The 15,286-nt window shown below is 33.4% G+C and overlaps 1 protein-coding gene across 4 annotated transcripts in view; it reads left to right on the top strand.

The window, feature by feature from the left end:
• The window catches only part of rhea (Talin_middle and talin-RS domain-containing protein rhea), a 155,975-nt gene that overhangs the window by 122,263 nt on the left and 18,426 nt on the right, over positions 1 to 15,286 (top strand). For 3 of the 4 annotated variants that reach the window (XM_083136732.1, XM_083136723.1, XM_083136740.1), the window contains exons 37-41: positions 552 to 677; positions 7,373 to 7,489; positions 8,595 to 8,780; positions 10,559 to 10,769; positions 11,885 to 12,009. In XM_083136732.1, coding sequence (XP_082992858.1) covers positions 552 to 677; positions 7,373 to 7,489; positions 8,595 to 8,780; positions 10,559 to 10,769; positions 11,885 to 12,009 — 765 coding nt within the window. Of the gene's footprint in view, positions 1 to 551; positions 678 to 4,548; positions 5,009 to 7,372; positions 7,490 to 8,594; positions 8,781 to 10,558; positions 10,770 to 11,884; positions 12,010 to 15,286 lie in introns of those variants that run through there. The other variant, XM_083136750.1, reaches the window with a different exon arrangement.

The following is a 15,286-nucleotide window of genomic DNA, read 5'->3' as shown; positions in this document are numbered from 1 at the left end:
CTCTCAGGTTTCGCTAAATTTTTTTTTATTTTGCGGATTTTAGAAGGAAAAAATATGAAACGAGAATTTTTTTTTTATTTATTTTTTCACCAAAACCTTAGTTCATGTTCTACAGTACTAGAAAAAATTCAGTACTATCATAATGACGTCTGTTACATGTATATTCATTCATCTGTACTTCAAATTGCTGGATTTTTCAGTTAAGAAATTTGATTTTCCACTTTTGTATCTCAAAAACTACAAGACATATACCAACAATATTTTTTTGGCAATATATGCCTCACACACTTACTTCCATACAATTTCACTCCATATTTGTACCAAAAACTTTCGGTCAGGATTCATTTATACGAAAAAAGTTGGCGGTCTTAAACTTTTGGTAGGGACTGTAAATTTTGACAAGAAATTCTTAGAAGTGGAAAAAATTTGTGGAGCACAATGAGATTTTAAGAGAGAAACTCAGATTTGATGGAATTTCTTGCTTCATGTACTTCAATATTATTTATCAGCAACTAACAAAATTCTGATATAATTTACTACTCTGTTGTTAGGTTATGCTTATTAATGCAGTAAAAGATGTTGCCTCAGCATTGGGAGATCTAATCCAAGCAACTAAAGCTGCTTCAGGAAAGAGCATCAATGACCCTGCAATGAATCACCTGAAAGACTCTGCTAAGGTAAGAGGAATTGTGTTAACATTACTTTAATGTTTAATGCTTGTGCTGCTTTAAGAAAGAGAGTTGGCATTGAATTTTGTAAAGCAGAACTAATACACTCTTTATCATTGCTGTTGCTCAGTTATTTGCTACTGTACTCTAATACCTGTATTTATTTCTAAATAGAATTCTTGATTTATTAAAAACATTTTCTTCTCTCCGGTGATTTGAATTTTTGAAATTAAAATACGTAAGAATAAATACTTAAAATGTGTGTTACTCCTTTCGTGAAGTAGTTCAGCTTACATAGAAGAAAATGAAACAACTTATCTGAGTAGCATTGTGTGAGTGAAATTTTTCCAATAATGATGTGATAATTACAGGAGGGATTTAGGAAAGGGAATAACTAAAAAGTCATTGGTTCAAACATGGAGCATTTTGAATTCGTAAAGTGTACTATTGACAGAGCTTAAGTTTGACTTCAAGTGCTTTGCATAATTTTATTTGCATCCCTTTCCAAAAGAAGTGTAAATATATGCAAGTAAATTAGGTGTTATACTTGCACATGCGAGCAACATAAAGTTACTGTGAATAGAGCAGTCTTATTCTAAGATATTCATAGGTTCATTATCTAAATATGTATCACAGGAATGCTGGACTTCAGACTGTTATCAGCAATTGTTAGTAATTTATTTTCAACCAATACTCTGGTACTGATGCTACTGATATTGACTGATACCAATATTTGGTATTGGTATTGCACAGTGGTAGTTTTAAATGCCTTCTCCAAGATACACTTTAAATTTTGAGTGGTTGGGTACAATCACTCATCGGCTCTCCCCTTTAATTCACCCAGGGCATTGTGTCTGTCATAGGATTTTTATAATCAATTATGGCTTGAAAACGAATTTTCAAACTTTTTTTGTATTATATTATTTTCAAAGTGCATGTACGAACTGAATACATTAGTTTGTAGTACACCTTGTTTAACAAACTTGTAATAAACGATGCTATAGTTTGTGAATTTTTCTACATATTTTAATTTCTTAACAGATGGTGGTTGTAGACATGTGAACAAACAAGGAGTGGACACTGGAATTGTTTTCGATATGTAGTTCAGCTTCCCCTTGTTTGTTTGTGTGTGTGTGTATTCATTACATTCTTCATGTTCAATTTAGGTGAATATATTGTAGGTTTATTTGTTACAAGTAGGTTACCATGTGATGGTAGTTAAATCATTGTAGCATGTTATGTTTTTTGTATGCAGTTTTTTCATGTTATTATGCTTGGCTAGTACACTAATATCCAACATTTGTTTAGCAGTGCCGGAGGAAAATAAAAAAGATAACTGAATCAGTGCTCGAAGTGGAAATTTCCTAGCTAGGGGGTGCTTGGTTGAGTTTAGGGATAGGTAGAGCTGAGGGGGGGGGGGTCGTCTTTGCATTGATCAACATGGAGACACTACAGTGGATGATGGGATGCTTATTCAAATTAAGTTTGTTGGGGGAAGGCCTTATTAAAATATGGGAGGAAATAGCATCTCTGCACACCCCACATCACTTCAAGCACTGGACTGAATAAATCTTAAATTAGAAGTTGAATGATATCTGGGAATGTGTTAAATGTAGTAATTGATAGATTCAGTTAATTTAACAGAATCGTAACATGGTATTGTTAAATCTGATGTGTGATCTCTTCGATGCTGATTATTTCAAACATAAAATGCTTCACTGTTATTGTAAAAAACTGCGGTAGCTCAGTCGTTAGGGTGTTTGACTACCATGCGAGAGACCCAGGTTTGATCCCCGGCAGGGAAGAACCGGGATTTTTTCCACCTGTTCAAGTGGCTCCGGCACCAACCCAGCCTCGTATAAAGTGGGTACCTGGAGGAAACTCTGGGGGTTAAAGGTGGCCAGGGGCGTGGTGCTGGTCACATCACCCCCACCTTCGGCCATGATCAAGAAAGTGTGGGGCCCTAACTCCACACCCCCCATACGCCTTCATGGCATGGTGCAAAGCACACGGGAGCACTTTTTTTACTGTTATTGTAAAGAAGTTTTCACAATTCTGCATGCTATGTGTCACTTTAACTTAAACAATTGAAATTCCAAGCATTGTTGTTATATTAATAAATAATTAGATGCGTGTGTGATTAATTTGAACCTGTTATTATCACAGATGCAGTAAATCAGATCTTTTGTGACAATGCATATTTCAATGAATTTCTACTGGTGTTCCCATATAGTGTCAATTTTTTATGTACTAATACTTAGAAAACATGGAGCATAATTTTGATAACATGGAGCATAATTTTGATAGACATTTGAATGAATTAGTTTCATTGGGCAAAACATAAAGTAGAAATAGCTATTTGTACTTGCAACATTTCGTTCAGAAAACTAATGAAGTCATGGAAAAGTATTGATTTTGTATTAAATAGATATGTATTACTGACAAATTAATAATGAGACTGAGTTTTGAAAACCATCTGCCACTTGCAGAATGCAAAGGTTATCAAATATTTTGTAAGAGCTTGAAATATCAGTGATTGTTTTAATTTTAACTAGAGAAATTGAAACTGTTAAATTATATTTTTCACTACGGATTGTTTTAGGTATCTTGTAGCAAAAATTATGAAATTTTCAGTATCAGTGGGACTATTAATGCTGAGGTATTCTGATTCTCAATCGTATTATTACAACCCAGAAGTGTCCACAATTGCACATAATTTTCATTCAGTTTTTCTGTTTGAGAAAATACTGTCTAATTTTATTTAAATATTTACATTAAGAAAAGTTACATGTAACAACTACTTGATGCATTTCAAATGTCACTACTATTGCTTTCTTATTTACAGCAATTACTTAAGCTCTGACTGTGATTTTCTTTTCTGTAAAATAGTTGTTCACCTGTCTTAATTTCTTATTTCCATGTAACCAATATTATTGCACAAAATCAGATAAAGGTCTTAGGACAAATAAAAGAAAGGAAAATGATTCACAGTATTTCCTCTCATGGCTCTAATACTAGTTACTAAAATTCAATGTCAGGGATAATCGTTTTGCTAGTTTTTATTATATTATTATTATTAAATCAGTAATTATGCATATGATCCTTTAAGAGATTAGTTGCTATTTTCCTTCAATCAGCGAAAGGTTTCGACACGTACATAGGAAGTTACCTACCCATATAAATAGCTTTTACATGTTATATAAAGTGTGGGTACATTACACAATAATTGTCGAGAGAGAGAGGTGTTTGCAAATCCCACAAACCCTGACCCCATCTCTTATGATTTCAATCTGTGAAAATTATCATGAATCAATATGGTCTCCGTATCTGAAAGGTAATGGTGGTGTTCACCTATGCTGCTGTGTTACTGACATAGAATTTGCCTCTTAGCTAGCTGGTATTATGTAATAATCGCTGGGAGCAGGAGTTGTGAGTGCAGTTTGTTGGGTTTGGTCAATTCGGAGAAATTTTTTAAAGCTAAATGGTGTACTCATTTTAATTTTTGAACAATCACAAATTTATCCTTTGTGTTGAACTACCAAAAATCAAGTAATATGAATATATATATATTTTTGAAACAGTGTTCAAAATTACGTTTTTATCTCTTTTTAATCCCTTCCCTATCATTTTCTGCGTTGTGGGTGGACTTTAATCCCAAAGATTTTTTTTTTTAGTTTGTAGTGGTCACATTTCCTTCACTTGATACAAGTATTTTTTTATTACTATTATAATATAAATAGTTTAGGCTAGAGAAAAGAACAGAGATTAAAGTCCACCTCTCTGGTAGGGGAGGGTGCAAAGATGACTAATTTCTTTGTTGGTTTTCTGTTTGTGTGAACCAGAGAGAGTTGGAACCTTCATCTCTGTTCTTTGCCACCAGGTGGAGTATATGTCGGACACAGAGCCACCTGATTGGTTCATGTCAGACCAGGAAGAAGAACTAATCCGACTTCTAAGTATGGAGAATCTAAACCAAACAGAGACATCCAATCCTACAAGTGATATTCAGCTTGTTGTTGTTTAATTTGGTGCTTTTTTTAAAAAAAAAGAAAAAGGAACAGCAGCTGTGAGCTAGTAGTGGGCTGTGTATTTTGGGCCACACTATGCTTATTCTTCCTTCATGCCTATTCTTATGTTCTCTATCGTTTGAAACTGGAGATAACGATGCTTTATAAAATTTTTATACCTCATGACTGTTTTGTACTTCTTACAAATGTATGACTAGTTAATGGCAACTTATACATAAATATATGCTTTTACTTACTTCACACAATTTTTCTTTACCATAGCATACAGCACTTGTAAAGGTATTAACATTAACCTGGATTCCATAATTAGATATTTATCATTTCTAATGTGAGAATGAGTAGATTTGGGGAATAATTACAGAAGAGATGATTACATAATAAGCTCTCTGTTCCAAATAGCATAGCATAACATCACATCCAAATCGTATAGTTAAATTATGGGTACTGTAAACTGACAAAATCTTTTCTAACAGTGTTTCCATATAATCAAGAGATATATGTAGTGGTAAAATGTTGCTTACAATTTTCAGTGTGCTTAAGTAGCTGAGTTGGTTTATGGTTTGTGTATTATGAAAGGTTTGGTAAGGACTTAAAGAATATTTATCGAATATTGTTGATAGTTCATTTAGTGTTTCATATGGAGTGATGGAAAAAAGTCTGAATGGACTACAATGTGCTACATCTAGTGACAAATAGCATATACAGTCTTCAGCATTTAAAGCTGTGTATATTCCTCTTCTGTTATATCATTTGATCTGTATGCACTTTACGCTCGAGCAAATGATATAACAGAAGTATAATTTTTATCAATTCCCAAGCTAAATCCTTAGCTTTAGAGCAACATATATTGCTATTGTTGAATGAAACTCAACAATCACAAATTGAAATAACTTGAAACAAGTGGAGCAGCTCACCAGAGGGGAACATCATGATGAAGACAGAGGTTGAATTTCTATTGTGATTGGTTACTAGTCACCCATCAAGAGTCCAATCCTATTGAAACTACAATTTTTCCTCCAGTATTTCATATTTCATTCAGTTATTTTAGTTACTTGATGTGCTATTCCTACTCGATTTAGTCATGTCATTTCAGGCAGGCAATTTTGTTGTGACTTAGCTGTAACACATTAGATCTATATTATTCCCCTCAAAACAAAGTATTTTGTGTGTCTCTTCACATTATTTTAAAGGATGAAGTGAGTGAAGTGAAGTGTCAACATGTTCAATTAGAATGTGAGTGAAAATAAACCTTGTCAGTTGATGTTGGAAAAAGCTTCATTAGAATTTTATATTAAATGAATGTCTAGCTTAAGCTTCCATACCACCTTATTGCATAATGCTTTAAAAATTCATTCTCACATGTGGATCAAGTGTACTTATGGTACCATGTTCCATTTCACATAACCATAATTTAGATTTGATTGACCAATTGATGGTCCTGAAACTTTCACCATTATTTTATTATTGTGAGGCTACAAATCTTACAATGACCAAGTGTTTTTTTCTGGATTCTTCTTGTAATTTATCCATTTATTTGTATGTGAAACTTTTAAAATATATACAATTTCACACTTAAACATATACATTCTGGAAATATTTTAATTCTTTGAATAATGTGCTGATTTTCAACAAATGCAAATATTGATGTGGTCGTAATTGCTTGCATTGTTTATTTGAAGTTAGTTTGAGAATAAAGTACCATAACATGATAATGCAATATAATACTTCACGAGAAGTTTAGTATCTTAAAACTTCCATTTTAATGTATTTTTTTTGAAGCTTTACATGTGTGACTTCATCTATAATGTATTTGTAATAAGATGATAGTTATGTTGTGCAAATTAGAACCTGTTGTAATGCAAAGCTTAAATGTAAGAAAGTATAAATGCAATTTACAATATTCTAACTTCAGGATGTAAAATAGTTCATCCAGAGAAAAAGCATATTTTCAACTTTCTAAAAAAAATATCATCTGAATATGAAAAATAATTTAATAATGCCATCTGGAGGACTCTGCAAGAAATTAATTGTAAGGCAGTCCTCATTCTAAACAACTCTAATATATATATTGCATGGATAACAGTTGCAATCAGTCTTTATTATTATTAATGACATTAATGGTGGAAGTGTTTTTATGAAACTTGCATAATGCGTGAAGAAGAGAGTTTCCATAATATGGTATTAATCATCATTGGATATTGGTATGTATATTTTTCAAAATTTCATTATGTGTTGAATGCCAATGATACTAAAAAGTCATGAATCTATGTTATAATCACTAACTAAGTTGTTAAAAGTATTAACTACTAACATGTTTTCACCATTGTCTTTAAAAAAACGTATGCTACTAACTCTGTTTTTCTAAAGTTACTGAATTTAATTTACTTTTTTGAGCATTGTATTAACTTACTACCATTTAGTACATCTTGTGTAAATTAATGTCCTTAGGTGCTGTATGCTGTGTGTTTCCCTATGTGTAAAAAAAAAGAGGTGTCTCTTCCATTTTAATTATAATTTTGTCGTTTTACCATGCCTGAAGCTTGTTCTCAGTTGCTATTGTGTGATGTTTCTCTCTGCCTATTTCATTGCACAAATGTACAGTATAATCTGTTGAAAATTGTAGGAGGAAATTTTGAACGTGAACCCTTTATGTGAGTACTGTTTTGTCTATTGCAGGTGATGGTAACAAATGTGACATCCTTGCTCAAGACTGTGAAGGCTGTTGAAGATGAGCATACAAGAGGCACAAGAGCACTTGAGTCAACAATTGAAGCCATAGCACAGGAGATTAGGGTATGTCTTGTTATTAGTTGTCTTAGTTTCCATGTCTTGCTGTAAAGGTTTAAGTTGGCAGTCTCGAGAAATTGATTTTTATCTCATGACCTGGTTGGATGACCTTTGTCTTCACTGCAGCAGGGGAAACCATATCCATATATCTTGGGGTTTAGAAACCACTAACAAGGAAGAACAGCTTTCGAGATACATGTATCTAAAGATAACTGTTTGGTAGTTACATGGAGAGAGGTAGTTCATTCTAATCCACTTGAAGTTCATGTTTCTGATTGATTTTGCCACCTGTCTGGTAGCTTCATCAGGTATGTACTGTGTGTATTGTGAGCAAAAACTACATGGAATAATGAACTGCTGTGTACTAGATTGAACTTGCTTCCGAGATACCAAACCTCTTGGACTTCAAAATAACAAATGTCTTCACTTGGCAAATGCATACCAAAATAAATTTAAAAGATAATAATGAAAGTATAATAATGCTAAATCTCATCATTCCGGGAGATAACAGAAGACCAAGAGAGCAAGTTCGATTCTGGGAAGCTGGCAACAATGACTGGCCAAGAAATATGGAGAAATGGGGAAGAGGGAGTTCATTTTAACTAAGGTGTGGCAAGAGGTTGCAACACTTTATTATGTCAGTTGTGACACATGTTGTAATTTTGCAAGAAGAAAGATAGGGCTGCAACTTCAAATTCTGTCCCATAACTAACAGGAAAGTTGTTAAGATTGTGGCTTCACCAGAGATCGATGGGACCCCGGTATTCTGTGCCAGCCCTCGCACAACTGAGTTACGTGGCCAACCTACCACCATGGCCAACAAGCATTTTAAGTATTCAACCCAATGTCTCACCTCCAAAGGTTCTGGGTGAGTCACTACCAGAACGTGTCTTTGTGTGTTCTTCCTTCTATTTAATTTAAATCATCATTCAATCGTCTTTTCGCCGACATATGCAACCAAGCCTATCACCTATTGCCTAACATAATAATATTCTAAACTTGTTGTGCCTCAAAATAACAATGTTCCAAACTTTTTTTGAGGAGTGTATTATGCATTACAGTAATATTTCAGTGATTATTACACACAATAATAACTTGTTTTCTCTTCTAGGCTTTGAATGCACCTGAACAGTTTAAGAGCCATGCAACACCAGAAGACCTTGTTCGCTCCACCAAGCCTATAACGTTGGCTACGGCTAAAGCTGTTGCTGCAGGTAACAGCTGTAAGCAAGATGACATTATAGTTGCTGCTAACATGGGAAGGAAAGCCATTTCGGACATGCTTACCACTTGCAAAGTGAGTAGATTTTTCATTAGCTCTGGTATACAAAATGCGGTGTTTTGATTATTTTGTTCGAAAAAATTTGTTTCTTTAACCCATCCGCTTACCTAGTCGTCGAATCGACGGCCTGACTGGACGTTCGCTTCCCGTACCTAGTCGTCGAATCGACGGGTTCCCGTTTTTCATCACGTAGTTCCTTTTTCATTCAATAGATGGCAGAGGTCGTATGATCTTTCAAATCTATGACGTGTATGTTTGTGCTGCTAAGTTTTTCATACCATTTCAAGCGTGTTTTGTTCAGTAATTTCTCATGTAAACAAACATTCATTTGTTATGTCTTGCAGACATGTTGCATAAGAATGTTGTAGAAAATTCTGCGATTGAAAAGTTGCTTTTCGATAGCGATGAAGAGGAAAATGTGGATTTTGGAAGTGGAGATGAACATGGGGGTTCATTTTGTGTTAGTGAAATTGAAGAATGTAGTGAAAGTGAGGAAGAGGTGGCTGTGGCAGGAAAAATATAAAAGGTTGAGGAATGGAAATGGAATGGAAAGATGTGTGTGATCAAATTTATTAGGTGAGTTTCTAATTATCTTTCAAGTAAACTGCATATGTGCATACTTATTACTATACTTCCACTTCAATATATAAAATTTTCACGTAAATTGCTTGGATAGTTTAAACAATATTTGACATATTGTCTTGCTGTGCAACCTTCACGGGAGATAGCCAAATTTAAATGGTATTTCATGGCAAAAAAAATTGGCATTTAAATGGTATGCGGATGGGTTAATGTAATAAAGTATCAATTAGGATTCAGACTGATTAATAATGTTCATCAGTTCATGGTGTATTTGCCAATAATTTTACTTGTCCATTATTTCTATAAATTAGGGATGGAAGATTTGAAATTTTTGCCTATGTTGATAAACTACCCATAAAAAAATTACCATTACTGATAACAATATAATACTGTCCGATATAAAATTGTAGGGATGGGCCAATATGAAATTTTGGCCGATACTGATAATGTACCGATATAAAATTTACTGATACCGATAACCGATATTCTACCGATCCGATATAAAACTAGAAATGGTCCTTGAAAAACCTGAAAGGTTCATTGACCTTAATAAATGTGTGTTTCAAGGTGACTTCAGTGCAAAAGAAATTGCATATTTAGACATTTACTTTTTAGAAAGTAGGGCATGGAAATTATCCATAAAAATTACAACAAAATGGCAGAATTTTGCACTAAATTATCAGATATTTATCGATATATCGGATCGGTAAAATAATCAACAATTTTACCGATACACTGATATGCCTATATCGGCCGATACCGATAGAGTACCGATTAATCGGTCCCATCCCTATAAAATTGTAAATATTTCTTGAAGAGCAATAAACCTTAATATATGCAAAGGTTTTTGTCTTAGAAAAAGAACTGCATTTATGGACATTAACTTTACAAAACTCTGACATGAATTATGGTTACGTTCAAAAAAATAATAACAAAATGGCAGAATTTTGCACTAAGATACATTGTATGTGTAAAATTATCAGCAGTAATAATTAATAATAAACTGATTCATAGAAATGCTATAAGGTCCAATACCAATGGAGCACCATTTATTCTTTTCCATCCCTTGTATTGACATTTTGTTATTTGTCCTATCAATATGTAAATAAAATTCATTTGTGCAGTTTTCAAGAGAGTTCTTTCAAAAATGCTTAAGGTAGTACAATTAATGTTAGAAGTATGAGTAGTTGTCATATACATTTTGTTTACAGGGATCAGCAAATTCAGCTGAAACTGAAGAATTAAGGACAAGGACAATTCACGCTGGACACGATGTGGCAGTGCAGTATAGAGAACTCTTGCAGACAGTCTTGCATATTTTGAGTAGACCAGGCTCGGATGCCAAACAGAACCTTCCAACCATTTCTCGCAGCATCGCACAGTATGTGACAGAACTTGTTGCCGTGTCGGAGCTACTGAAAGGTATGTTTTTCTTTTCTCCTTGATAACAGTGGTTTACCTAATACGTATATAACATTGAATCATACTTTAATTTTTCACAGAAAATTCTGTAATTGTAGTAATTTTAGTTGTGATAACTTGGACAATATCTGCTGAAACTCACTGCAAGCAAGAGAAAATTTAGTACATTTTGACAAATCATCAGTGAAAGAAACTCCAGGATAAATCTCTCTTACAAATACTAGTGATTATTGACTACATATTTAAAAGCTATACATTGATTATTTTATAACAGGTAATTTTTCACAAACTTCTCATTTGCATCATCAGATCGAATAGAGTTGGATGAAAAACCCTTTATTGTGTGTTATATAGTTTGTTGAATGAATTCTTAATTGCTTGTTATTGGGGTGTAAGGGGTGACACTTTCCACAGATACCCAAGTGTCAACCTCACTTCCACGCAGTACACACTAGACTGCATTTTACAGACTAAAGGAGTTCTGGCTCTGACGTTTGGACCCATGGCCAGTATATTCTGTTGGGTAGTGTCCATTTATGTTTATGATTGTCCCTGCATGCATTTCAATTATCACCATTCATTCTTGTCGCAATTAACCAAAGAAGGCAGAAACACAAAGTATAATAAATAAAATCACTGGTTGCTTGTTATTGACAAAACACAATCTTACAGTAGCCAGGTTGTATGGTTTAATGCCAATTTTTGGTAATTTATCACTAGATGTTACACTCTTGCTTGTATGTTTTCTTGACTGTTGGTACCAGATTAAACAGAAATTATTGTTTTTGTCAGCAAAATTAGTTTTTTGTTTTTATAATTCTAATGTGCCTTGTTTTACATTTCGTTCTAATTTATTATTAGCACTGGCAAACAATTTTGCTTTTCCAGATGAATACGTGGTAGTTTCTGTTGCATGCCCTGCAAAACCCAAACATTTCTGAAATATATATTTTCTAGTGCAATGCCAAAACCAGTTTCTCATGACAAATAATAGTAATATATGCTTGAAAAAAAACCCTGTATATTTAGTCTTTGATAATTATGTTGCATATTTATGAGTTAACTATACGAATCAAGGTAAGCCAGGCCATGAATGCACTTTACTACTTGTTTAGGAACTGATTGGGTTGATCCAGATGATCTTACTGTCATTGCGGAGAATGAGCTTTTGGGAGCTGCTGCCTCCATCGATGCAGCTGCTAAGAAGCTGGCAAGTCTCAGGCCACGCAGATCTCTCAAGGTAATATTATAATAAATATTAATGCTAAGCTCACACTAGTGGATCATCATCACAAGGAGTGTATTTACATTATATTACGAATACTACAGATGCTTTGAAGTTAGTGTAATCCTGTAGAAGATATGCAATTTGCTGATAAATTTATGCATAGCTTGTTTCATAGTTATGCAAGGTACATGGTTGTTCTGAGACTTGCATTTTAGCTGTGTTCCCTCGTTTTAATAGTTTCAATAAAAATGTGTGTGGGGTATTAAACTGAATGCAGTGAATGAGTTCAGTATACTTTTAGACTGGTGGGACCAGTATCGACGAAAGTATGTTTTTACATATAGTTTAAAACTGACATCCAATCAAGCCATGTAAATATAAGATATGTGAACGTATCACTATTTTCACAGACTTACCAACATGTAGAATATATGCAAAGTGTGCATGGTGTAACTCTGTGATCACCGAACTGTCAATCATGAGCCATCAGAATCTCACAAAGGTATTTTCAGTGGCTCATGACCTTGCACTGCAGGTCCTGGCAGAGAAGGGAAACTTTTGCTGATGGCACTCTCACCACTCTTGGTGGGCAACTGGGTCAATATTTTGAGAAGCACTAGAATCATTTTCACTCTGCACACACAACTAATCATTGACATTGATGGTCACTTGGATGCGAATAAAACTAGCAAATTTTAGGGTACCATGAGCAAAACTGTAAAAAGGACCCATAGGCACAGACAATGTCCAACAGTTCATGACAACTACAAGTATCAGTATCTGAATAACTATCAGAACTAGAAAAATAGATTTTTGTGGGCTGACTGTTAGTTAACAAACTAGCACAGGGCAACATAAATTAACTAAATTGACCTGTCTGGCCATGAGAGAGAAAAGTCAATCCAAAGTAATTTGTAGATATCTTAAAAATTTGTGAAGATTTTTAAAATTTCTAGAAGCTGTAGACCTTGCAAGCAAAGTTTTAACGAAATATTAATTTTAAGTGTATGTGTGTAAGCAATTAAAAATTAATATGTTAAAAACTTAATGATGTGCCCAATGTTAATGCAAACTAGAAGTATATATTCTGTAAGGGGAAATTATCTTGCTAGGTAGCTAGTAAAGTAAATCTATTTTTTAAGAATAATAGATAAAAATTTAATCAACTGCATGAACATTTGGTTAGTCTTGATGCTGAAAAAAGTGAAATAGTTCATCACAGTAACTGAAGTATAAATTAAGGATAGAGTTTCAAGGAAACAACTTTAAAAGTGTAGTCATTAAATTAACACACAGTACAGCAACATGATCATACTTAGTGTGTAAACAAGTTGGAAAAGCTGGTTGTACAGTTATATGGAATAATTATTAGTATCCAAAATTGTTGTGTCTGTATGGTAATGACTGTAGTTTATGTGTTGTATCTCGATATTAATAGCAAATTTTCTATTATTCAAATCAAATAAAATACATTCAGGAATGTATAATTTGCAAGTAACATGGAAGGTTTTGAAAAAACATGTACTTGAATTGTCAGTTGGTACAATGACATATGCAGTGTGATGTAATACATTTCTATTACTGAGATCTTTGATCTATTCAAGAAATAAAGAAGTTATTTGAAACCAATTGTTGGTAAGCAGAATACATTTTTAATAATGACAGACAAGCATTAGAATTGTTTTTCTCAACAATTTTTGAAAAATCAAGTTAAGTTGCGCACAAATATGGCCATCTTCATCTACATTGGGTTAATTTAATTTAAGTTCAAAGGGACCATCTTAGTTGTATCCTGGACTGGCCAAAGCTGCTACTTTCATTAGTTGGTCAGTTAGGCAATATAAACTATTTTACAAAATCTGAATTTGGCACGAGTTATTGTCCTTCAGAATCTACGGAGAACTTTGTAAGCAGTGTCTTAATATGCTAACTTGTTCACAGCAACTTCCACCAGTGTTATTGTGCATATCCTTCCTGTAAGATATGTTTGATATTCTTGGTTGTGATTTCAATATCAACCAGGAATCAAACATATTATTACAGTGAGGTGTGTCAGCCTCCATGATTCAGAAAAGTCTACAGTCGTCATACGACACGTGTATCTGTATTATGAGGTTAGTTCCTGCAGCTATTTATCCCATAGTTGTTTCCTTTCATAGTTTTTTTAAATGTTTCATGTGTGTGTGTGTGTGTGTGTATTAAGAAACAGAAGCAGTAATTTATACCAAGAAATATAGGGTACTTTGTTGTGATCAGATGTTAAAAATAAATTCATTTCTTGAATACTACATACATCAATGTGTTTTGAATATAATACATTTCATAAATTTGAGACATAGACATATTTGGCCGTATAGAAATGTACTTGTACACATGTAATATAGAAGGGATATAAATTAATTTAAAAAGTATAGTGCAGAACAGAGCAGAAGACTGCACGTAGATGTAATGAAACTTATGGATAGAGAGACAGTTCAGTCATGCAAATCGATACAATTTATATGTATAGAAATCCTAAGAGACTACAGTAACTAAACATTATAAAAAGCTCAAAAAGTGTGCAACTGAGAACATATATTGATTTTGTACTTAGCATCACATTAATATGTGAAGTTGAGATCGAAAATGTCTTATATGTTTCTAAGTAACATTGTTGGGAATTTACTCATTACAAAATTATGATTATTCATCCAAGATGACACTAAAATAATGTATACTCTGACAACTTGCAATATTTTGTATTTTTCCTAAGTTGTATTAATGTAATTCTATTAAATTTGAAGTCATGTGCATATAATATACATATGCTAGAAATATGTGGAAGATATTAAAATTTTAATTTACATATTGTTAAATATCCTAATCCTAGCTCATAAATTTCTATTGCATTAAAATAGGGATGTGCCGAAACCGATTACAGATGTATGAAAATCGGCAGAAATTGACATATCGGCAAAAATCCAATATTTAAACCGGTACAGATTATACTAGAGTTTTACCTTCTAATAAGTTTTCTATTTTAGTTTTGTAAGATTTATTGAAAATTAAGTTCTGATTCTTCGTCATTGTAGAGTTTTTGTAATAAAATTATTGCAAACTATCATTCAGATGATCAACCTAACTCAAAATCAGAAATAAAACAGTACATTGCTGAACCAACTAGTCCACGTGAACAGGATCTGCTGTTGTATTGGAAATTCAAAAATGAGTATTCAAACCTGAAGCAAGTGCTGAGAAAATACTTGGGCATACCTGCTGCATCAGTATTCAGTGAACGAATGTTCAGAGT

The sequence above is a fragment of the Lepisma saccharinum genome, chromosome 1, assembly GCF_977018435.1.
Source record: "Lepisma saccharinum chromosome 1, izLepSacc3.1, whole genome shotgun sequence".
NCBI classification, from domain to species: Eukaryota; Metazoa; Arthropoda; class Insecta; order Zygentoma; family Lepismatidae; genus Lepisma; species Lepisma saccharinum.
This window is presented reverse-complemented; position numbering and strand designations above follow the sequence as displayed.